At 45.2% G+C, this 20,807-nt stretch overlaps 1 protein-coding gene across 1 annotated transcript in view; it reads right to left on the minus strand.

The window, feature by feature from the left end:
* Positions 1 to 20,807, minus strand: part of PASK (PAS domain containing serine/threonine kinase) — a 145,622-nt gene that overhangs the window by 14,514 nt on the left and 110,301 nt on the right. Inside the window, exons 12-14 of the mRNA XM_075861368.1 lie at positions 19,676 to 19,843; positions 1,413 to 1,538; positions 995 to 1,129 (exon numbers count right to left, since the gene is read on the minus strand). Of these exons, the coding sequence (XP_075717483.1) occupies positions 995 to 1,129; positions 1,413 to 1,538; positions 19,676 to 19,843 (429 nt within the window). The remainder of the gene's footprint in view (positions 1 to 994; positions 1,130 to 1,412; positions 1,539 to 19,675; positions 19,844 to 20,807) is intronic.

Consider the following 20,807-nt stretch of genomic DNA (forward strand, 5'->3'; position numbering starts at 1 on the left):
GTTGGATAGAATAGCGTAGTCGACTACGCTATTGTACCCAGAGGTATCCTACAAAAAATGTATACTGCACGAAATATGTTTTTTTTTTTCCAACATTGGAGCCTTTGGGTGATGGATGCCACTGTATGCCATCCGTCACAGGCTTCCATTAAACGTATACCTCATGAGCTTTTCAAAACAGATTCATTAAACAGATGTCATGTTAGCCTATGGGTGACAGATACCTTAGAGAAAACTGTCACCCTTAGGCTATTATGGGATCTATCTGACAATCATCTGTTAAAAAGGTCATGACGTATCCGTTTAATGGAACCCATAATAGTCTATAGGTGACAGATGCCCTGGTTAGGCATCCATCACAGCCTGCGTTTAACGTATACGTCGGAAGGTTTTCGTCAAACGGAAACCATAGAGTGTGAAATGAGCCTAAAAGAAGTTTTACTGAAGTAATACATCTACACTTACACAGTAAGGTGTGAATTTAGAACGCACACAATGAATGGCCTAATGCAAAATTACATTGCAGACATTAAATAAAACAATACTTGCCTCCATAAAATTAATACTGCACAATCTGAAGCACAAACCGTTCTTATCAGCCTCTTCCATGTAGCATGGAGGGAGGATATATTTTTCCTAGTTAAACGTAAAAGTAATATTCCCATCTTAGACATTTATGGCATTTTCCTACTGTGATGGGGCGGCTCTCACCTGGCAGGAGAGTGGTGGGGGTGGGTTCCCTGTTCTGGAGAAAGGTGAGGGGTCCCAGAAGTGAGACCAACATCTATAAAGACATTTATGGCATATCCCGTGGATATTTGTTAAAAAACAGCTCTACCTGTAACACTGGTAGAGCTGTTTTTTAACAAATATTAGTGGAATCTGAGCTAGAACCCCACTAATCTGCTATGACTAATGTCTTATTGTACAGTATAGATGATGTTGCTTTAATCATTTACAAAACATAAAATAATTAAAGTGAAATTGCTCTGACCTGACGAAAGATGTAACTGGCCAGAGACTCATCCAAATTAGGCTGATTGTCAATGAAGTCAAAGAGGTCGAGTGCGTCGCCATAGAGTTCCATCACTAGCTGAAAAAACTTGTCATTCTCAAAGACCCCAAGGACCTGGAAGGCATTAAATATATGCAGAAGCAAAAGAAAAATGAACAGTGAGAGGAGTATCAATGAATGCACTATACTGGAAAGTATGCCTACATATTGAGTCACTATGTAGGCCTAGTCAAAGTAACAGACAGGGGGAGACCAGCAACCAAGGACAGAAAAAGACTTCCAGTAGTAAATTTATAACTTTTTTTTTCCTTCAGTTTCTCAGCCGTGTTGAAAAATGTCCAGATCCCGGATTGTCTTTTTGAATCGTTTAAAACAAGAAAAATAATTTAAATCTCACCCTGATAATATTGGGGTGCTGTATCCTGGACAAAATTGCAATTTCTTGTGTGACCCTCCCAAGTTCAGGATCCTGCACCCAGCAGTCATCTATCACCCGATCCTTACGAATAAATTTCACTACAACCTGTTGAAAGAGAAATACATTTTTGTCATGATATAATCAGTGTTTACTGACTGTAGATATCGCTGTTACAATTACTTGTTATGACACCTCCTGTGTTCTTTTGATTCCCTCTTAGGCTGGGTTCACACTGAGTTTTTTACAGGAGGAAAATCTGCCTCAAAATTCCGTTTGGAGTTTTGAGGCAGATTTACCTCTGCCTGCACGCCGATTTTCGCTGCGTTTTTCGCCCGCGGCCATTGACCGCCGCAGGCATAAAACACTGCAAAATACGCTTTCTCTGCCTCCCATTGATGTCAATCGGAGGTCAGAGGCGTAGCGCCCGAAGATAGGGCATGTCCCTTCTTTTTCCCGCGAGCCGATTTTTCCCGTGCCGCTCAATGGCTGTGGCCGAAAAAGAATGCAGGCAAAGTGCAGACAGGTCAAAATCTGCCTCAAAATTCCTGTAGGAATTTCCACCTGCAAAATACTTGGTGTGAACAGGGCCTTAGAACGTCCACCTAATGTGTCCAGGACCAGTGGTCACACATGCCCAGTAGGACAGTCCCACCACTCAGATCCTCCTGTACAAGGATGGCAAATTAATTTTTCAGACCAGCCAATAAGAAATTAGTCCGCTAGAAGCTGCTGCTTCTTACCAGCACTGGTATATTAGGTAGACAATCTGAGCAGTGAATCACGGCTCCACAACAAGTACACTTTAAGGCCAAAAGTATGTGGACAACCTTAATTATGGAGTTCAGGTGTCTCAGCAACACCATTGCAAACAGGTACATAAAATCAAGAACACAGTGATGCAATGTGATTCCAAAGACAAATTTTAATAGTAGTATGGGTGTTACTGAATATGTCAGTGACTTTAAACGTGGCACTGTTAGGCTGGGTTCACACGACCTATTTTCAGACGTAATGGAGGCGTTTTACGCCTCGAATTAAGTCTGAAAAAACGGCTCCAATACGTCGGCAAACATCTGCCCATTACTTTCAATGGGTTTGCCGATGTACTGTACCGACGACCTGTCATTTTACGCGTCGCTGTCAAAAGACGGCTCGTAAAATTACAGCCTCGTCAAAAGAAGTGCAGAACACTTCTTGGGACGTTTTTTGGAGCCGTTTTCTGATAGACTCCAATGAAAACAGCTCTAAAAACGGCCGTAAAAAACGCTGCGAAAAACGCGAGTTGCTCAAAAAACGTCTGAAAATCAGGGGCTATTTTCCCTTGAAAACAGCTCCGTATTTTGAGACGTTTTTGACTCTACGTGTGAACATACCCATATAGGATGCCTCCTTTTCCACAAGTCAGTTTCTGAAATTTCTGATCTGCTAGATCTGCCAAGGTCATATATATTAAAAAAAGGACAAGGAGTCATGCACTATTTTTTATGAAAGTGAAAAAGTCTAAAATTTAATACATTTTCAAAAAATGGGGAATATAAAATACACAGACAATCCCACCAAGATTAACGCCTCATTCACACGACAGAGTCCGAGTGTCGGCCGATAAAATCGGCCGTTTTGGGCCGTTTTTCCCGGCCGGTTTGCATCCGTTCCGGGCCGTGTTGCCGTTTTTAACGGCCGATTTTGCATCCGTTTTTTTTTCCCTGTCCGTTTTAAAATCGGATGAATTTCATTTAAATTTGTTGCCACACACAGCCCTCTGTAGATAATGCCACCCAGCCCCCTGTTGGTAATGCCACCCATCCACCTGCAGATAATGCCACCCAGCCCCCTGCAGGTAATGTCCCCCAGTCCCCTGTAGATTAATGCCACACAGCCCTCTGTTGGTAATGCCACACAGCCCTCTGCTGGTAATGCCACACAGCCCTCTGCTGGTAATGCCACACAGCCCTCTGCTGGTAATGCCACACAGCCCTCTGCTGGTAATGCCACACAGCCCTCTGCTGGTAATGCCACCCTGCCCCCTGTTGGCAATGCCACCCTGCCCCGTTGGCAATGCCACCCTGCCCCCTGTAGGTAATGCCACCCTGCCCCTTGTAGGTAATGCCACCCAGCTCCCTGTATGTAATGCCACCAAGTCCCCTGTAGGTAATGCCACCCTGCTCCCTGTAGGTAATGCCACACAGCCCCCTGTAGGTAATGCCACCCAGCCCCCTGTTTGTAATGCCACCCTGCCCCCTGTAGGTAATGCCACCCTGCCCCCTGTAGTTAATGCCACCCTGCCCCCTGTAGGTAATGCCACCCTGCCCCCTGTAGGTAATGCCACACAGCCCCCTGTTGGTAATGTCACACAGCCCCCTGTAGGTAATGCCACACAGCACCCTGTAGGTAATGCCACACAGCCCCCTGTTGTTAATGCCATCCTGCCCCCTGTTGGCAATGCCACCCTGTCCCCTGTTGGCAATGCCACCCTGCCCCCTGTAGGTAATGTCACCCAGCCCCCTGTAGGTAATGCCACCAAGTCCCCTGTAGGTAATGCCACCCTGCTCCCTGTAGGTAATGCCACACAGCCCCCTGTAGGTAATGCCACCCAGCCCCCTGTTTGTAATGCCACCCTGCCCCCTGTAGGTAATGCCACCCTGCCCCCTGTAGGTAATGCCACCCTGCCCCCTGTAGGTAATGCCACACAGCCCCCTGTTGGTAATGTCACACAGCCCCCTGTAGGTAATGCCACACAGCACCCTGTAGGTAATGCCACACAGCCCCCTGTTGTTAATGCCACCCTGTCCCCTGTTGGCAATGCCACCCTGCCCCCTGTAGGTAATGTCACCCAGCCCCCTGTAGGTAATGTCACACAGCCCCCTGTAGGTTGCACCCATCCCCCCCTTCCAGGATAAGTCACTGACTTCAATGTCCATATATGGACAGTTTAGTCACTGACTTCTCCTGGAGTGGAATCCCCCGGCCACAGGGTCGGGGATTCCGCTTCTGAAGTGAGTGACGTCACTGTGTCCATATATGGACTGTGTAGTCACCCACTTCTCCTGTAGCGGAATCCCCGGCCAAGGTGTCGAGGATTCCGCTTCAGAAGTGAGTGACGTCGCTGTGTCCATATATGGTTTCAACTGTATTTTTATAGAAAATTTTCAAAATATACATATGACATAAAGATGCATGGGAAGGCCATGCAATTCACTTGACATCGCAGTAAATTCCAATAGACAAACAAGACATCAGGGAAAAGACACAAGGGGAAAAAAAGGGGGGGAGGGATAGTCAGAGCTCAATCTACAACCTAATCTTGAGATATCTGTAACCAATGCTTGTCCCACGGGTCCCACACCACTTTGAACCTGTCCAGTTCATTGTCAATAGAGGCCGTCATATGCTCCATTGTGCGAATTTCCCTAATTCTAGTCAGTAAGTCGATGTGAGAGGGAGGGGCGGTCTGTCTCCATTTCCAAGCTATCAACGTCTTAGCGGCGGTGAGAAAGTGTCGAAAGAGTCGGGCTAATGGTTTCCCCAAAGACCTAGGAGGGACATTCAGGAGATAATGAAGAGGGTCTAGAGGAATATCCTGCTGCAACACCGCCAACGCCAAATTCCTAACCTCCAACCAAAACTGTTGGACCAGTGAGCAGCTCCAGAAAATATGGAACAGGTCACCTCTCTGATTTCTACATTGCCAGCAATCCGAAGGAATACCCGGATTGAAGCTATGCAGAAAGGCAGGGGTATGGTACCAAAACATAAAAATTTTATATTGGTTTTCTTTATATGCAGTGCAGATGGAGGTTTTAGCTGCTTGTGACCAGATAATCTGCCATAATGAGAGAGGGATAGATTTATTCAGCAGGGTCTCCCACTTCAACATATACCTATGCCCAGGCGGAGGGGAACCATCCGGGGATAGCAGTATTGCGTAAATGGCGGATATAAGCCCCTTAGTGGTGGTAGTATACCTACACAACCTTTCGAAGCTTGTAGGTGTAGTGACCCGCATGGATCTGAAAGTTTGTTGCATGTAATGTCTGATCTGAAGATAGTGGAAAAATGCAGAAGAGGGGACATTATGATGTCTTTGAAAGTATGAGAACGGGTGAAGCTCTAGCGTGTGGGGATCAACCATGCCAGCCAAGTGGAATACCTCAATTCCCGCCCACAATCGGACTATTCGGGAGGTAGTACCGCCCGGAATAGTGGGAGTGTAGAGTACTGAAGTCAAGGGCGGGCAACCCGACGACAAATGAAAGCGTTTTTTACAAGTTTCCCACACCTCTCTTTGAAATCTCATGGGACCCAACAGAGATGAAGACGGCATTACCAGCGGGTCGCCCCATAACAAGGCGTTTGGGTGAACCGGGGCCATCCATAGCCATAGCTATTTCGGTCCAATTGTTGTATGCCCTTAAGGACACCCAACAGGGTATGCGGCGGAGATGTGTCGCCCAGTAGTATTTCACCACATCAGGATTTCGGGATTCGATGTCTGCCGGAGTGCCATATGAACCTGAGGATGGAAGACTGCATAGCCCGCAATTCCCTCATAGGTACTGCCACTGGCAGGGTCTCAAAGAAGTACAGTAATTTAGGGAGCAAGGTCATTTTGACCGCTGCTATGCGTCCAAAAAATGACATGGGAAGAGGATCCCACCTGGCCATTAGCTGACGTAATTCCACAAACAGAGAGGGGAAATTAGCCTTGTAGACCGACGTATAGGAGGGAGTGAGTTGGACTCCTAAGTAGGTCAGGGAGGTTTCCTTCCAGTTGTAGGTGTAGTTGTAAAGTCACTTCTATACACGAAAAGGAAATATTATGACAAAGGTAATAAGGCGCATTCGCTTCTGGCCAGGCTATTGCGGGATCAGGCGACTGCTCGTACTCCACAGGCGGTTAGGGATAGCGCGGGCATCCTCCAGCATCATCCAGACACGATAGCCTCACTCTTCCACGACTATTATAAATCCTTATATCACTTACCGACTACCTTACCACCTGATCCAGCCCGCCGGCGGGAAACGCTGCAAGCCTATCTCTCATCCTGTACTCTCCCTAGATTGAAATATGAGGAGCTTTCATCCCTGAATACCCCGATCTCTGCAGAGGAATTGTATGATATACTGAAGGACCTCCCTGGTGGTAAAGCCCCTGGGCCAGACGGCTTCACGTATGAGTATTATAAGACATTTCCAGAGATCTTGGTTCCACGGATGGCTTCGTTATTTAAAGAGGCTCTGTCACCAGATTTTGCAACCCCTATCTGCTATTGCAGCAGATAGGCACTGCAATGTAGATTACAGTAACGTTTTTATTTTTAAAAAACGAGCATTTTTGGCCAAGTTATGACCATTTTCGTATTTATGCAAATGAGGCTTGCAAAAGTACAACTGGGCGTGTTGAAAAGTAAAAGTACAACTGGGCGTGTATTATGTGTGTTACATCTGGGCGTTTTTACTTCTTTTACTAACTGGGCGTTCTGACGAGAAGTATCATCCACTTCTCTTCAGAACGCCCAGCTTCTGGCAGTGCAGATCTGTGACGTCACTCACAGGTCCTGCATCGTGTCGGCACCAGAGGCTACAGTTGATTCTGCAGCAGCATCAGCATTTGCAGGTAAGTAGCTACATCGACTTACCTGCAAACGCCGATGCTGCTGCAGAATCATCTGTAGCCTCTGGTGCCGATGTGTCCTCGCTCGTCTGACACGATGCAGGACCTGTGAGTGACGTCACAGCGTGATCTCTCGAGAACACGGCTGTGTCTGCACTGCCAGAAGCTGGGCGTTGTGAAGAGAAGTGGATGACACTTCTATACACAACGCCCAGCTAGTAAAAGTAGTAAACACGCCCCGATGTACGCACATAATACACGCCCAGTTGTACTTTTACTTTTCAACACGCCCAGTTGTACTTTTGCAAGCCTCATTTGCATAAATACGAAAATGGTCATAACTTGGCCAAAAATGCTCGTTTTTTAAAAATAAAAACGTTACTGTAATCTACATTGCAGCGCCTATCTGCTGCAATAGCAGATAGGGGTTGCAAAATCTGGTGACAGAGCCTCTTTAAGTGTTACAAATTTAACCATGATCAAAGATGTAGGAAAGAGCAAAGAAGGATGTGGAAACTGCGGATGTGTACAGCTCACAGTTATGTCGGGGCCAGTCCCAGTCCGGTCTCAAAGCAAGCAGTGTTCTATCTTCTACCTTGGAGGATTCAATGTCGTCTCGGTTGTTATCTCGGATGAAAGTAGGAGGGAAGGGAAAGACACTGGGGTAAAGACGTACCAGGGAGACAATACACATATCTGCAGTAAGAACAAAGAGAAATGCATGAGATCAGTGTACTTCAAACAAACTCAGAAATTACTACCAGGGAGAATACTATACCCTGGGGCAGGTGATATTAAAGCAAGTAAAAATTGGTAATACAATATTACCCTTTGCAACTCTCTCTAAAAACAGAGGGAGAACTGCAAAAATGTTACCCCTATCAAAAGAGGAGGTCGGGTCTCAGCAGTCAAAGAACCTAGTACAAAAGTACACATAAATACTTAACCCCTTAAGGACGCAGCCTAGTTTTGGCCTTAAGGCTCAGAGCCCATTTTTCAAATCTGACATATTTCACTTTATGTGGTAATAACGTCGGAATGCTTAAACCTACCCAAGCGATTCTGAGATTGTTTTCTCGTGACACATTGGGCTTCATGTTCGTGGTAAAATTTGGTCGATATATTCAGTGTTTATTGGTGAAAACTTGCAAAATGTAGAGAAAATTTTGAAAAAATTGCATTTTTCAGAATTTAAATGCATCTGCTTGTAAAACAGACGGTTATACCACCCAAAATAGTTACTAGTTCACATTTCCCATATGTCTACTTTAGATTGGCATCGTTTTTTGAACATTCTTTTATTTTTCTTGGACGTTACAAGGCTTAGAACATAAACAGCAATTTCTCATATTTTTAAGAAAATTTCAAAAGCCTTTTTTTTAAGGTACCTCTTGAGTTCTGAAGTGGCTTTGTGGGGCCTATGTATTAGAAACCCTGATAAAACACCCCATTTTAAAAACTAGACCCCTCAAAGTATTCAAAACAGCATTTAGAAAGTTTTTTAACCCTTCAGGCATTTCACAGGAATTAAAGCAAAGTGGAGGTGAAATTTGCAAATTTCATTTTTCTTGCTGAATTTCAATTTTATTCATTTTTTTTTCTGTAACAAAGAAGGTTTTACCAGAGAAACACTACTAAATATGTATTGTCCAGATTGTGCAGTTTTTAGAAATGTCCCACATGTGGCCCTACTGCGCTCGTGGACTAAAACACAAGCCCTAGAAGCAAAGAAGCACCTAGTGCATTTTAAGGCCTCTTTTTTATTAGAATATATTTTAGGCAACATGCCAGGTTTGAAGAGGTGTTGAGGTGTCAAAACAGTAGGAATCCCCCAATAGTGACCCCATTTTGGAAACTACACCCCTCAAGGAATTAATTTATGGTTGTTGTTACCATTTTGACCGCACAGTTTTTTCACAGCACGTATTTGAATTGGGCTCTGAAATGAAAAAAATGTCATTTATTCCAATAAAATGTCATTTGTGATCAAAATTTCTTATTTTCACAGGGAACAAAATACCCCATTTTGTTGCCCAATTTGTCCTTAGTGTGGCAATACCCCATTTGTGGTGATAAACTGCCGTTTGGGCCCATGGGAGGGCTCAGAAGGAAAGGAGCGCTATATGTTTGTTGGAGTCCAGATTTTGTTGGATTGGTTTTCGGGTGCCATGTCGCATTTACAGAGCCTCAGAGGTATCAAAGCAATGGAAACCCACCAAAAGTGACCCCATTTTGGAAACTACACCCCTCAAGGAATTCATTTATGGTTGTTGTTAGCATTTTGACCACACAGTTTTTACACAGCACCTATTTCAATTGGGCTGTGACATTAAAAAAAATGACATTTTTTCCAATAAGATGTAATTTTTTACCAAAATTTCTTATTTTCACAGTGAACAAAATACTCAATTTTGTTGCCCAATTTCTCCTGAGTGCATCAATACCCCATTTGTGGCAATAAACTGCCGTTTGGGCCCATGGGAGGCCTCAGAAGGGAAGGAGCGCTGTGTGTTCTTTGGAGTACAGATTTTGCTGGTTTGGTTTTCGGGTGCCATGTCGCATTTGCAGAGCCCCAGAGGTATCAAAGCAATGGAAACCCACCAGAAGTGACCCCATTTTGGAAACTACACCCCTCAAGGAATTCATTTATGGGTAATGTGACCATTTAGACTCCATAGTTTCTTCACAGAACTTATTTGAATTGGGCTGGGAATTAAAAAAATATATATTTTTTCCAATAATATGTCATTTTAGCTCAAAAATTCTTATTTTCACAAGAAATAAAATACTCCATTTTGTTGCCCAATTTGTCCTGAGTGCGGCAATACCCCATTTGTGGTGATAAACTGCCGTTTGGGCCCTTGGGAGGGCTCAGAAGGAAAGGAGCGCTGTGTGTTCTTTGGAGTACAGATTTTGCTGGATTGGTTTTCGGTTGCCATGTCGCATTTGCAGAGCCCCAGAGCTATCAAAGCAATGGAAACCCACCAGAAGTGACCCCATTTTGGAAACTACACCCCTCAAGGAATTCATTTATGTGTGTTGTGACCATTTTGACCCCATAGTTTTTTCACAGAACTTATTTGAATTGGGCTGGGAATGAAAACAAAATTATTTTTTTCAAATAATATGTAGTTTTGGCTGAAAATTTCTTATTTTCACAAGAAACAAAATACTTCATTCTGTTGCGCAATTTGTTCTGAGTGCCGCAATACCCCATTTGTTGTGATAAACTGCCGTTTGGGCCCATGGGAGGGCTCAGAAGGAAAGGACCACCATTTGGCCTACTGGGGATTTTCTAGTGCGAAGTCATGTATGCAGAAGCCCCTGAGGTACCAGTACAGTTGAAACCCGCAAGAAGTGACCCCGTTTTAAAAACTACACCCTTAAGGCATTCATCTAGAGGTGTAGTGAGCATTTTGACCGGAGACCTACACCCCATAAACTGTAATGTGGGTTCTCCCGGGTATGGCAATACCCTACATGTGGCTGTTATCAGCTGCCTGGACACACAGCAGGGCCCAGAGGGGAAAGACGAGGGGGGATAAGCTGTGTGGAGTGCATCAGGGTAAGTAAAATTGGGGTAAATTATAAACCAAGGGATGTATGATAAATTTGAAAACACTTTCATACAGAGCTCTGGTTATTCGGGACACGTGTCACATTGATATATTGTGTCATCCATTATCGCCCTCTTATAGCAGACTTTGCACCTCTTTTGACTTTTTCCCTTCTTGCCAGTTTGGGGAACTTCTCCTGGAAAGTGTTGCCCTGGTACGATGCGTGTGGGCTCGCTTCCAGAAGTACTGGGTGCCCCCCCTTCTTGGTCCCTAAAGATTAGGTTCTTGATAATCACCTCTTGAAATTCCAGGAAAGTTCCCGTCTGGCCTGCACATCGACGTAGCATGTACGCATTGTACAATGCCATCTGTATGATGTGCCCGGCCAGCTTCTTATACCACACCGCATGGCGCTGTAGGGCTTCAGGGCTTGATCTTACAAGTCCACCCCTCCCATGTACCTATTGTAGTCCAGGATGCAGTCTGGTTTGGGGGTGGCCTTTCCTTCATATATCCTAAACCTATAGGTATACCCTGATGCACTCTCACAGCTTATACATCTTTACGCCATACCTTGCCCTCTTACCCGGCAGGTACTGGCGGAATTGAACCCTCCCTTTAAAATGTACCAGGGACTCATCAATAGAAATACACTTCTCGGGGGTGTATGCTTGGGAAAACCGGGCACTGGAACGGTCTAATAGGGGTCTCCGTTTATACAAACGGTCAAAACTGGGGTCATCTCGGGGTGGGCGCTGCTCATTATCAGTATAATGTAAGAAGCAAAGTATTGCCTCATTTATTTATTTTTTTAGGTTCCAGTTCAGTTCTGAAGTTGCTTTGAGGGGCCCATATATTAGAAACCCCTATCAAATACCCCATTTTAGAAACTAGACCCCTCAAAGTATTCACAACAGCATTTAGAAAGTTTATGAACCCTTTAGGTGTTTCACAAAAATTTAGAGCAAAGTAGAGGTGAAATTTACATATTTTTTTTGTCAGAAAATCCTCTTTATACCATTTTTTTTATAACACAAAAGGATTTATCAGTGAAACGCAACTTAATACGTATTGCCCAGATTCTGCAGTTTTTAGAAATATTCCACATGTGGCCCTAGTGCGGTAATGGACTGAAGCCCCGGCCTCCGAAGCAAAAGGAGCACCTAGTGGATTTTGAGGGGATTTTGAAGCCTCTTTTTTTATTAGGCACCATGTCCGGTTTGAAAAGGTCTTGTGGTGCCAAAACATTGGGAACCCCCCAAAAGTGACCCCAATTTGGAAACTAGACCCCTTGAGGAATCCATTGTAGTTTTCTTGGGGTGCATGCGGCTTTTTGATCAGTTTTTATTCTATTTTTAGGTGGAGTGGTGACTAAAAAACAGCAATTGTACGATTGTTTTTTTTTTCGTTTTTTTTTACAGCGTTCACCGTGCGCTATAAATGACATATTCACTTTATTCTGCGGGGCGATACGATTACGGCGATACCATATGTTTATAGTTTTTTTATGTCTTATGGCGTTTGCACAATAAAATACGTTTTGTAAACAATCATTCACTTTTTGTGTTGCCATATTCTAAGAGACATAACTTTTTTATTTTTCAATCAATAAAGCCGCGCGAGGACTTATTTTTTGCGTAACGAACTGTAGTTTCGATCAGGACCATTTTTAGGTACATGCGACTTTTTGATCTCTTTTTATTCCATTTTTTGGGAGGTGAAGTGACCAAACAATTGTGATTCTGGTTCGGTTTATTATTATTTTATTTTACGGCGTTCACCGTGCGGGATAAATAATGAAATAATTTTGTAGCTCAGGCCGTTACGGACGCGGCGATACCAATTATGTATAGTTTATTTGTTTGTTTATATATTTTTATTAATAATAAAGGACTGATAAGGGAAAAGGGGGGATTTTTACTTTTAATACTTTTAAATCTTTTATTTTCTTATTTTTACACATCTTTTTTTAACTTTTTTTTTACTTTATTACTTTGTCCCACTAGGGGACATGAGGGCAGGAGGCCCTGATCGCTATTCTAATACACTGCACTACATGCGTAGTGCAGTGTATTAGAACTGTCAGCTACTCACTGACAGCAAGCATAGTGGGTCCTGACATTGTCAGGACCCACTAGGCTTCCGTCTATGGCATAGTCGGACGCCATTGTTTGGTGTCCGGTTGCCATAGTCACCATCGCCGGCCGCTATCGCGTAGCAGGCCGGCGATGGCAGCTTAACCCCTAAAAAGCCGCGATCTCTATAGAACGCGGCTTTTAAGGGGTTAATCAGCGGGGACACAGCGATCGGTCCCCGCTGTAGGAGCTGTGACAGCTGCTGAACAAGACAGCAGCGTCACAGCTCCTGTATGTGTCGGGAGGACGGCCAAAACGGCCGTTACTCCCGAGACGTACTATTACGGCATGGAGCGCGAACGATACAGCTGCCATGACGTAATAGTACGTCAAGGAGCGGGAAGGGGTTAAAGGCCAAAAAACAACAAGGGGTGAATGAGCCAAGTGTATCCAGGCCAATCGCACCCTGCCACAATTTACGTTAACGAACTAAACAGAAGCAACATAAAACAAGAAATATATTCCTAAATGCATTTTAGCCTAGGATAGTGCAACTGGCGAAGAGAGCAGCTGGTATGGGTGACCAGACTCCTTCACATATATTACAGAGGTGCCGTGTAACAGCGCAGCGTCCATCAATTCAGATTAGGTCTCGATGAACTTCGGCTTGGCTGTCGTCTTGGGGAGAGCCTCCGCTTGTTTCTGACCGGTTGCCAAACTGGAGGTGGAGACGAAGGCGGCAAAGGAATCTCCCAATTCTGAATCTTGGGCGCTGGTATACCAAGGGAGTCACAAAAATGAGGCAAATCCCCCGGGTACCTCAGGGTTGCAGAGACGCCATCTCTTCGGGCTGTGAGGGAGAACGGGAACCCCCATCGATAAATAATATTGTGATCCCGCAAGGTGGCGAGTAGCGGACGCAGCAGACGCCGTTTCTGTAGCGTAATCCAGGACAGATTCGGGAATAGCTGAATCGGAGCACCGTCATACTCCAGATCTTTATGCTGTCTGGCCTTAAGCATAATGTCCTCTTTAGTACAGAAATCTTGGACACAGCAGATGATATCTCGGGGTTGAGATGTAATAGACTTCGGTTTCAGCGCTCGATGCGCTCTGTCAAGCGGTATCCGATTAGACGGGTGTGCACACAAAAGGTCGTTAAAGATAGTCTCTAACACGATGGGAAGGTCTTCAGACCCCGAGGGCTCCGGTATACCCCTTATCCGTATATTGTGACGGCGACCCCGGTTATCCAAACCCTCCAGGTGCAGTTGCATATCTCTAATGGACGCCAGTTGAGAGGACACCGAGGATTGTATCACAGAAACATGGCGCCTAGTGGCATCGTGGTCATCTTCCAGGGCCTCCACCCTAGTAGCAATTTGCTGTATATGCTGAGAAACCCCCGCCAATTCTGAGCGAAAAGCTGCCTTCACTTCTTGTATCATACTCTTAAAGTCCTCTTTAGTGGGCAATTGTGAGAAACATTCCCTCCACATAGGAGGCACATCTAAGGGTAGCAAAGCAGAATCCTCCAGGTCGGAATCTGAGGCATACACAGGGGCCTGAGCATAGGGGGTCAAGGATGGTGTGTCCCCTAGGTCCCGTCCCCTCCCCTCCCCGGCTGCTGGATCGTGGACCGTTGGGATTTAGGTGCAGGCCAAACCTGAAGGGCCATTTGTGCTGAGGTCTGTGGCATTGGTGGGTCAAGCGGCTGTACTGGGTCCACTGGCTGTGCGTGTGCACCACGTGGCATGGCCGCCATCGCCCCAGGCAAAGAGGTTCCAGCTCCCTGCTGTTCACAGGACGGGGTGGGGGGCAGTATAGGAGAGCTGGGAGGGTGTAGTTTAGCCGTCTGGCTATTCAGCTTACCCTGCGAGTGGGGAGCTGCATCGTCCCCTTGCAAGGACATCTCTCCCTCCTGCCGACACGAGGCTGACAAAGATGGCCGCCGCTGGAGCTGAGGGAGCGGCGTTGTCTGCCGACGGAGAAAATAGCCGTCTAGCATTGGTGGAGCAGGAGCGACCTGGTGCAACGCTGCAGGGGTAAGTCCAGACCCTTGGGGTCTTTTTTTTCCCCATATGTGGGCACCTGTTACTGCGGTAGGCTGCGGTTGATATGTGGCAGGGCACTGAGCTCCTCGTTTATGCGACCGGCGCCATCGACTGCTGGCCACGCCCCCCCCATGTCCATATATGGACAGTGTAGTCACTCACTTCTCCTGTAGCGGAATCCCCAATCCCCGGCCGGGGATAGGAGATTCCGACTTCTACAGGGAGCGTAAAAAGACCCTCCTCCTTCTCACATGCACTCTGCACTGTGAGGAGGAGGAGAGAGAGCGCGAGCGATGTAATACATGGCCATCACTCGGGACACATTCCGGTGATGGCCGCGTATTACCCGGCCCCATAGACTTCTATGGGAGCCGGGTGGCCCGGTAAACGGCTGAAAATAGGGCATGTCCCATTTTTTGACGGCCAGGTTTCCCGGGCCGTCCAAAAATCGGTCGTGTGAATAGCCCCATTAGGGGTCTATTGTTCCTAATGCAGCCGGGTGACTGCCGATTAATGAACGGCCGTCACCCAGCCGGGAAACCCTGTAGTGTGAATAAGGGCTTACTGTATGTAGGCTACACAAGAACAAGCAATTGTAAAAATATTGAAGGGATACATGCATAACATATGAATATGTAAACATCAATGAAATACAGAGGATACCCTATATAGGACATATCCGTTAGTCAAAAGGGGACATAGTGCAAAAATTTTAATATGTACGGAAAACGAAATATTTAAAATTGTGGAGAGAAATATATAAACATATCCACAGAAAAGAAGGGCATAAACAATGTCACTGTAAATGCAGTTTATGGCAGGGCGAGTGCCAGACTGCAAAGTTGCAAAGTCCACCTCCACTACCAAGAAAAGCCCTATCAACTGCAAACCTAAAAGGAAGGTCCTACATAGGTACCCTAGGCATAGTGTCTTACCCATAGGTGAAGCGTAATCCGCGTGCCCAAATAGCGCCCCAAGGTCAACTGTAAGTTCCATTATTGTGAAGTGGAAGCGTGTAGGAGTAACAATAGCGCAGTAATGGAGTGTTAGACCAAACAAACTCACAGAGCGGGGCTGCCAAGTGTTGAAGAATGTGGGGCATAAAAATCGCCTATCCTCTGTTATATCACTCACTAGAGAGTTCCAAACTGCCTCTAGAAGTGACATTAGTACAAGAGGAGTATATTGGGGGCTTCATGACATGGATTTCCTTGGTAAAGCAGCTGCATACAAGCTTAAGATCACTATACACAATGAAAGCATCCGCTGAGGTGGTGGCAAGCACGCCGCTACTGGACTCTGGAGCACTGGAAATGTATTCTCTGGAGTGATGAATCACATTTCACTATCTGGCAGTCTGATGGATGAATCGGAGTTTGGCGGATACCAAGAGACCGCTAACTACTGGAATACATAGTGCCTGTAAAGGGAAGTGTCCCCTATTTTTGTGTGAAATATATATATATATATCCCTGGCTCAATCAAAATATATATATATATATATTTTGATTGAGCCAGGGCTCAAAATAAATATATATTTATTTTGAGCCAGGGCTGTAGACACACAGCCCTGGTCATGAATCACAAACAAAGCGGGACAATTAGCATTGCCCTGCTTTGTTTGGAAACCATAGAGACAGGAGATACGGTTTGATCTCCTGTCTCCATTTCAAACTTCCCGCACGCGCGGGCGCTCATGAGTCGGCTGGTGATACATGATCACGATGCCGACCCATGTTAGCCAGGGGTGAGCGCCCCTCGTCCCCCGCTGCGAGCGTACTGGCAGGGTTAAATACCCCTGCGTCGGTACGCTCAGAAGTAGAGACTACCTCACCGATCCACCAACGAGGAGCAGCTGGGACCTGCCTGCCTCCCACACCACCAACGTCAGCTCACCTGTCCTGTGGTCTCCTGCCCTGCGGACCTGCTCCAGCTCCTGCCTCTGCTCCCCTGCACCACCAAACGCTGAGTATCATAGTGTAGCCACGGCTACACTTTAAACTCTCCCTCTCTGTCACTGTTAACCGTTGCTGCCCTGAAAAACCCTTGGTGCCCATGAGTAACTTTGTTAACCCTTGTTGTCCCTGAGTAACCCTTGCTGTCCCTGAGTAACTTTTGCTGTCCCTGAGAAACCCTTGCTGTCCCTGAGTAACTTTTGCTGTCCCTGAGAAACCCTTGCTGTCCCTGAGAAACCCTTGCTGCCCCTGTGCTAACCCCTTGCTGCCTGAGTCCCTGAGTTAACCCTTACTACCCCTTGCAGTACCTGAGTTAACCCCTTGCTTCCCTTGAGTCCCTAAGTTAACCCTTGCTGACCTGCTCATCCCCTGTTGCATCCCTGGTTAACCCTTGAAACATTTTACCCTTCCCATTGTTAATCCTTTACCTGATTAACCCTTAGGGTATGTGCACACGTAGTGACCAAAAACGTCTGAAAATACGGAGCTGTTTTCAAGGGAAAACAGCCCCTGATTTTCAGACGTTTTTTGAGCAACTCGCGTTTTCGCTGCGTTTTTTACGTCCGTTTTTGGAGCTGTTTTCATTGGAGTCCATCAGAAAACGGCTCCAAAAACGTCCAAAGAAGTGCCCTGCACTTCTTTGACGAGGCAGTCATTTTACGCGTCGTCGTTTGACAGCTGTCAAACGACGACGCGTAAATTACAGGTCGTCGGCACAGTACGTCGGCAAACCCATTCAAATTAATGGGCAGATGTTTGCCGACGTATTGGAGCCGTATTTTCAGGCGTAAATCGAGGCATAATACGCCTCGTTTTTCGCCTGAAAATAGGTTGTGTGAACCCAGCCTTAGCGTACAGGGACAGTTATATTAGGAGGGAGTGGGACAGAGATAGTGAGTGTATGAGAATTACAAGTAACTTATGTGTATTGTATTGCAACGTAACGTAACTTCTATGTATGTTTAGGTAAGTGGGTGGCGTATAGATTAGTATTGTAATACCGTGTTTATACTTTACTGTGATTAGTTACTGTATTTTATATATGGGAGTGATTAATAAATATTACCTTTATTTACTGTACGGTCTTATTCCCTTAAGTAGCAGCAAAGCAATTAGATCGACGTTCGTATAAAGGAAAGGTAGGGGAACTAGGCATAACCCTAGTGACCCTGATTATAAAGGAGGTAGTAATAGTGGGTGACACTAGCCGGTGAACCTCGCTATTACTCCAGTCCTTTTACAGCGCCTACTGTAAGATTTGGTGGAGGAGGGATAATGGTCTGGGGCTGGTTTTCAGGGTTTGGCCTCTTATTTCCACTGAAGGGTAATGTTAATGCCTCAGCATACCAAGACACTTTAGACAATTGTATACTTCCAACTTTGTGGGAACAATTTGGGGAATGCTCTTTTCTGTTCCAGAATGACTGTGCCCTTGTGCGCAAAATGTGGTCTATAAAGACATGGTTTGGTAAGTTTGGTGTGGAAGAATTTGACTGCCCGCACAGAGCCCTGACCTCAACCCCTTCGGGTTAAATTGAAACACTGATTGCAAGCCAGCCCACCTGGTCCAACATCTGTGTCTGCTCTCACAAATACTCATTTGTCTGAAGAGGCACAAATTCCCACAGGTAATGAAAAGTCTTATAATATACTAATATACCTTTTGTTTTAGGCCTTATTCACACGAGCGTATTTCACGTCCATGTTACACGCGTTAAAAAAAACGCACGTCACACGGACCTATGCAATTCGATGGGGCCATTCAGACATTCAGTGTTTTCCACGCAGCGCGTGTCCGTTGTGTGAAACTCACTGCATGTCCTATACTTGTGCGTTTTTTGCGCCTCACGCACCCATTGAAAATCACGGACAGCACACAGAAGCACATCCGTGTGCCATGTGTTTTTCACGCAACAGTTGCTAAAGAAATGGAGAAAAAGGAAAACACCTCCTTCAGTTTATTTTGCTGATGTAATAAACGCAAGACATATGCGCGTAAAAAACGCAGACATGCACCGTACAAGGATTTCACACAGAACTGCAACGCAAGAAAAAAGCTGCGTTTTTTACGCGCGTAAAACGGACACGTTCGTGTGAATAAGGCCTTAATTGCATACCATTTTTAAAGGGTAACTAAACTTTCAACAAACTTCTGACATCTCATAGTGACAAGTCAGAAAATTTGCGCACGGAGACCCCACCGATCGCTAAAACGAAGCGACAGTATCGCGCTGAGCCGCTTGATTTCTGATTGTCTTTTCTCAGAAAGCCGTTGTATGAGTGTACGGACTCAATAGAAAGTCTATGGGCCCATACTTTGGCTTTTCTCGGAAAGAAGATTTAACAATCAGAAATGAGGGGTGAGAGCTTCTGCCGCTTCGTTTTAGCGATCATTTAGGGTCTCAGTGCTCGGACCCCCACCGATCAAAACTTCTGACATGTCACTAGGACGTTTGTTGAAAGTTTAGTTCCACTTTAAGTTCTTTGCTTGCTGTCAGTGAATGGTAAAATAATGGAGAAGAGACATGGGTAGACAGCGTGGTTAGACAGTATAAGAGCGTCTGCTGCAAATCTACTATGTACTAGTTCCTAGCAGAAAGAGCCAGCACTCGGTCTCCTCTCATTGATTTGTGAGTGGCATGCATTTTGGACAGTGAGTAGTACATGTTGAATTATCTGCCGAAGGTCGGAAAATTATACAGTGAGGCACATTCTAAAATAATCCATCTTGGCGAGTGTTGCTATATATTATTTTTATATAGCTAAATGTTATCCAAGGTTAAAAAAAATTATATTCCTAATATTAGGTGGATGTTAGTAAGTGATCAGAATAAAAATAATGGGGGGGGGGGGTGACATTCTCTCTAAGGTATAACTTGTAGCTATATAACAATATGACGAAATCCATAATAACAGTATAAGTCACAAATTGAAATGGTTCCAGAATGAAAAGTTTATACTGAACAGGACACGTGAAAGTAAGCACTAACCTCCTTTGCATCTTCCTTGTGTTTTGCAGACCACACAAATCCAAATGCTCCTTTACCAAGAGGGAACAATGTCTCATATTTCTCCTCATACTGACCGTCACAGGCACCAAGCGTTTGGAGATCTTGAATATCCGTACAATGTCCGGCTTCAGCATTGCTGCGGATCAGCTGCAATGAGAATTGTTAAAATGTAGTGACAATATAACTAACAGCAAACCCGTCACCGGAAAAGGTTTCTTTATTTAGAGGAGCTCTGGGATTATAACATTGCTGGTCTGTCCTAAGGAAAGGCCACCAATGTTATAGTTCCAGAGAAATCCTTTAAAGTGGTTTCTCACAAAATCCAATGATAGCATATTGATGAGATATGTCATTAATATCTGAACTCTCATATTGGAGACACACACATCCTTGTTGCATGGTCTCTCTTTGCAGCAATAGGTGTCTGTGCTTTTTGGCAATGGCCAAAGGACGGAAGTCAGAGGGGTCTCCCCACTTTATGCAAATAAAGCTTAAAGGGATAAAATGACTGTGTTAATGCTTTTAATTTATAAATGTAAATACATTTGTAAAATACTTACATTTTCCAAAATGGCCCCGTTTCCAGATCCTGCCGTGGGGTATTTGACGGGTGACGTCACTCTCTGCACTGTCTCTGGTCGCTGTGTTGATCTTCAATTCTTTTCTGGGTATACGACACGTCACTTGTGCCGTATATGGGCTATTCTGTTGTAACGCGCATGCGCGGTCCCTGCTGTTTTCTCGAGAACAGCAGGGACCGCGAGAACAGCAGGGATCGCCCATGCGCGTTACGGTCTGTGCAGCAGAACAGCCCGTAAACGGCACGTCACAAGTGACGTGTCGTATAACCGGAAAAGAATTGAAGATCAACTCAGCGGAAAGAGCCAGTGCAGAGAGTGACGTCACCCGTCAAGTACCCCACGGCAGGATCTGGAAACGGGGCCACTTTGGAATATGTAAGTATCTTACAAATGTATTTACATTTATAAATTACAAGCATTAACATATAGTCATTTTATCTTGGACAACCCCTTTAATCACTGTATAAACGAAAAGTTCTAAAACTTTCTACTATAGTTTATGTTTCAATTTGTCACCATTTTCAAGATAA

Source organism: Rhinoderma darwinii, chromosome 4 (assembly GCF_050947455.1).
Source record: "Rhinoderma darwinii isolate aRhiDar2 chromosome 4, aRhiDar2.hap1, whole genome shotgun sequence".
Classification (NCBI taxonomy): Eukaryota; Metazoa; Chordata; class Amphibia; order Anura; family Rhinodermatidae; genus Rhinoderma; species Rhinoderma darwinii.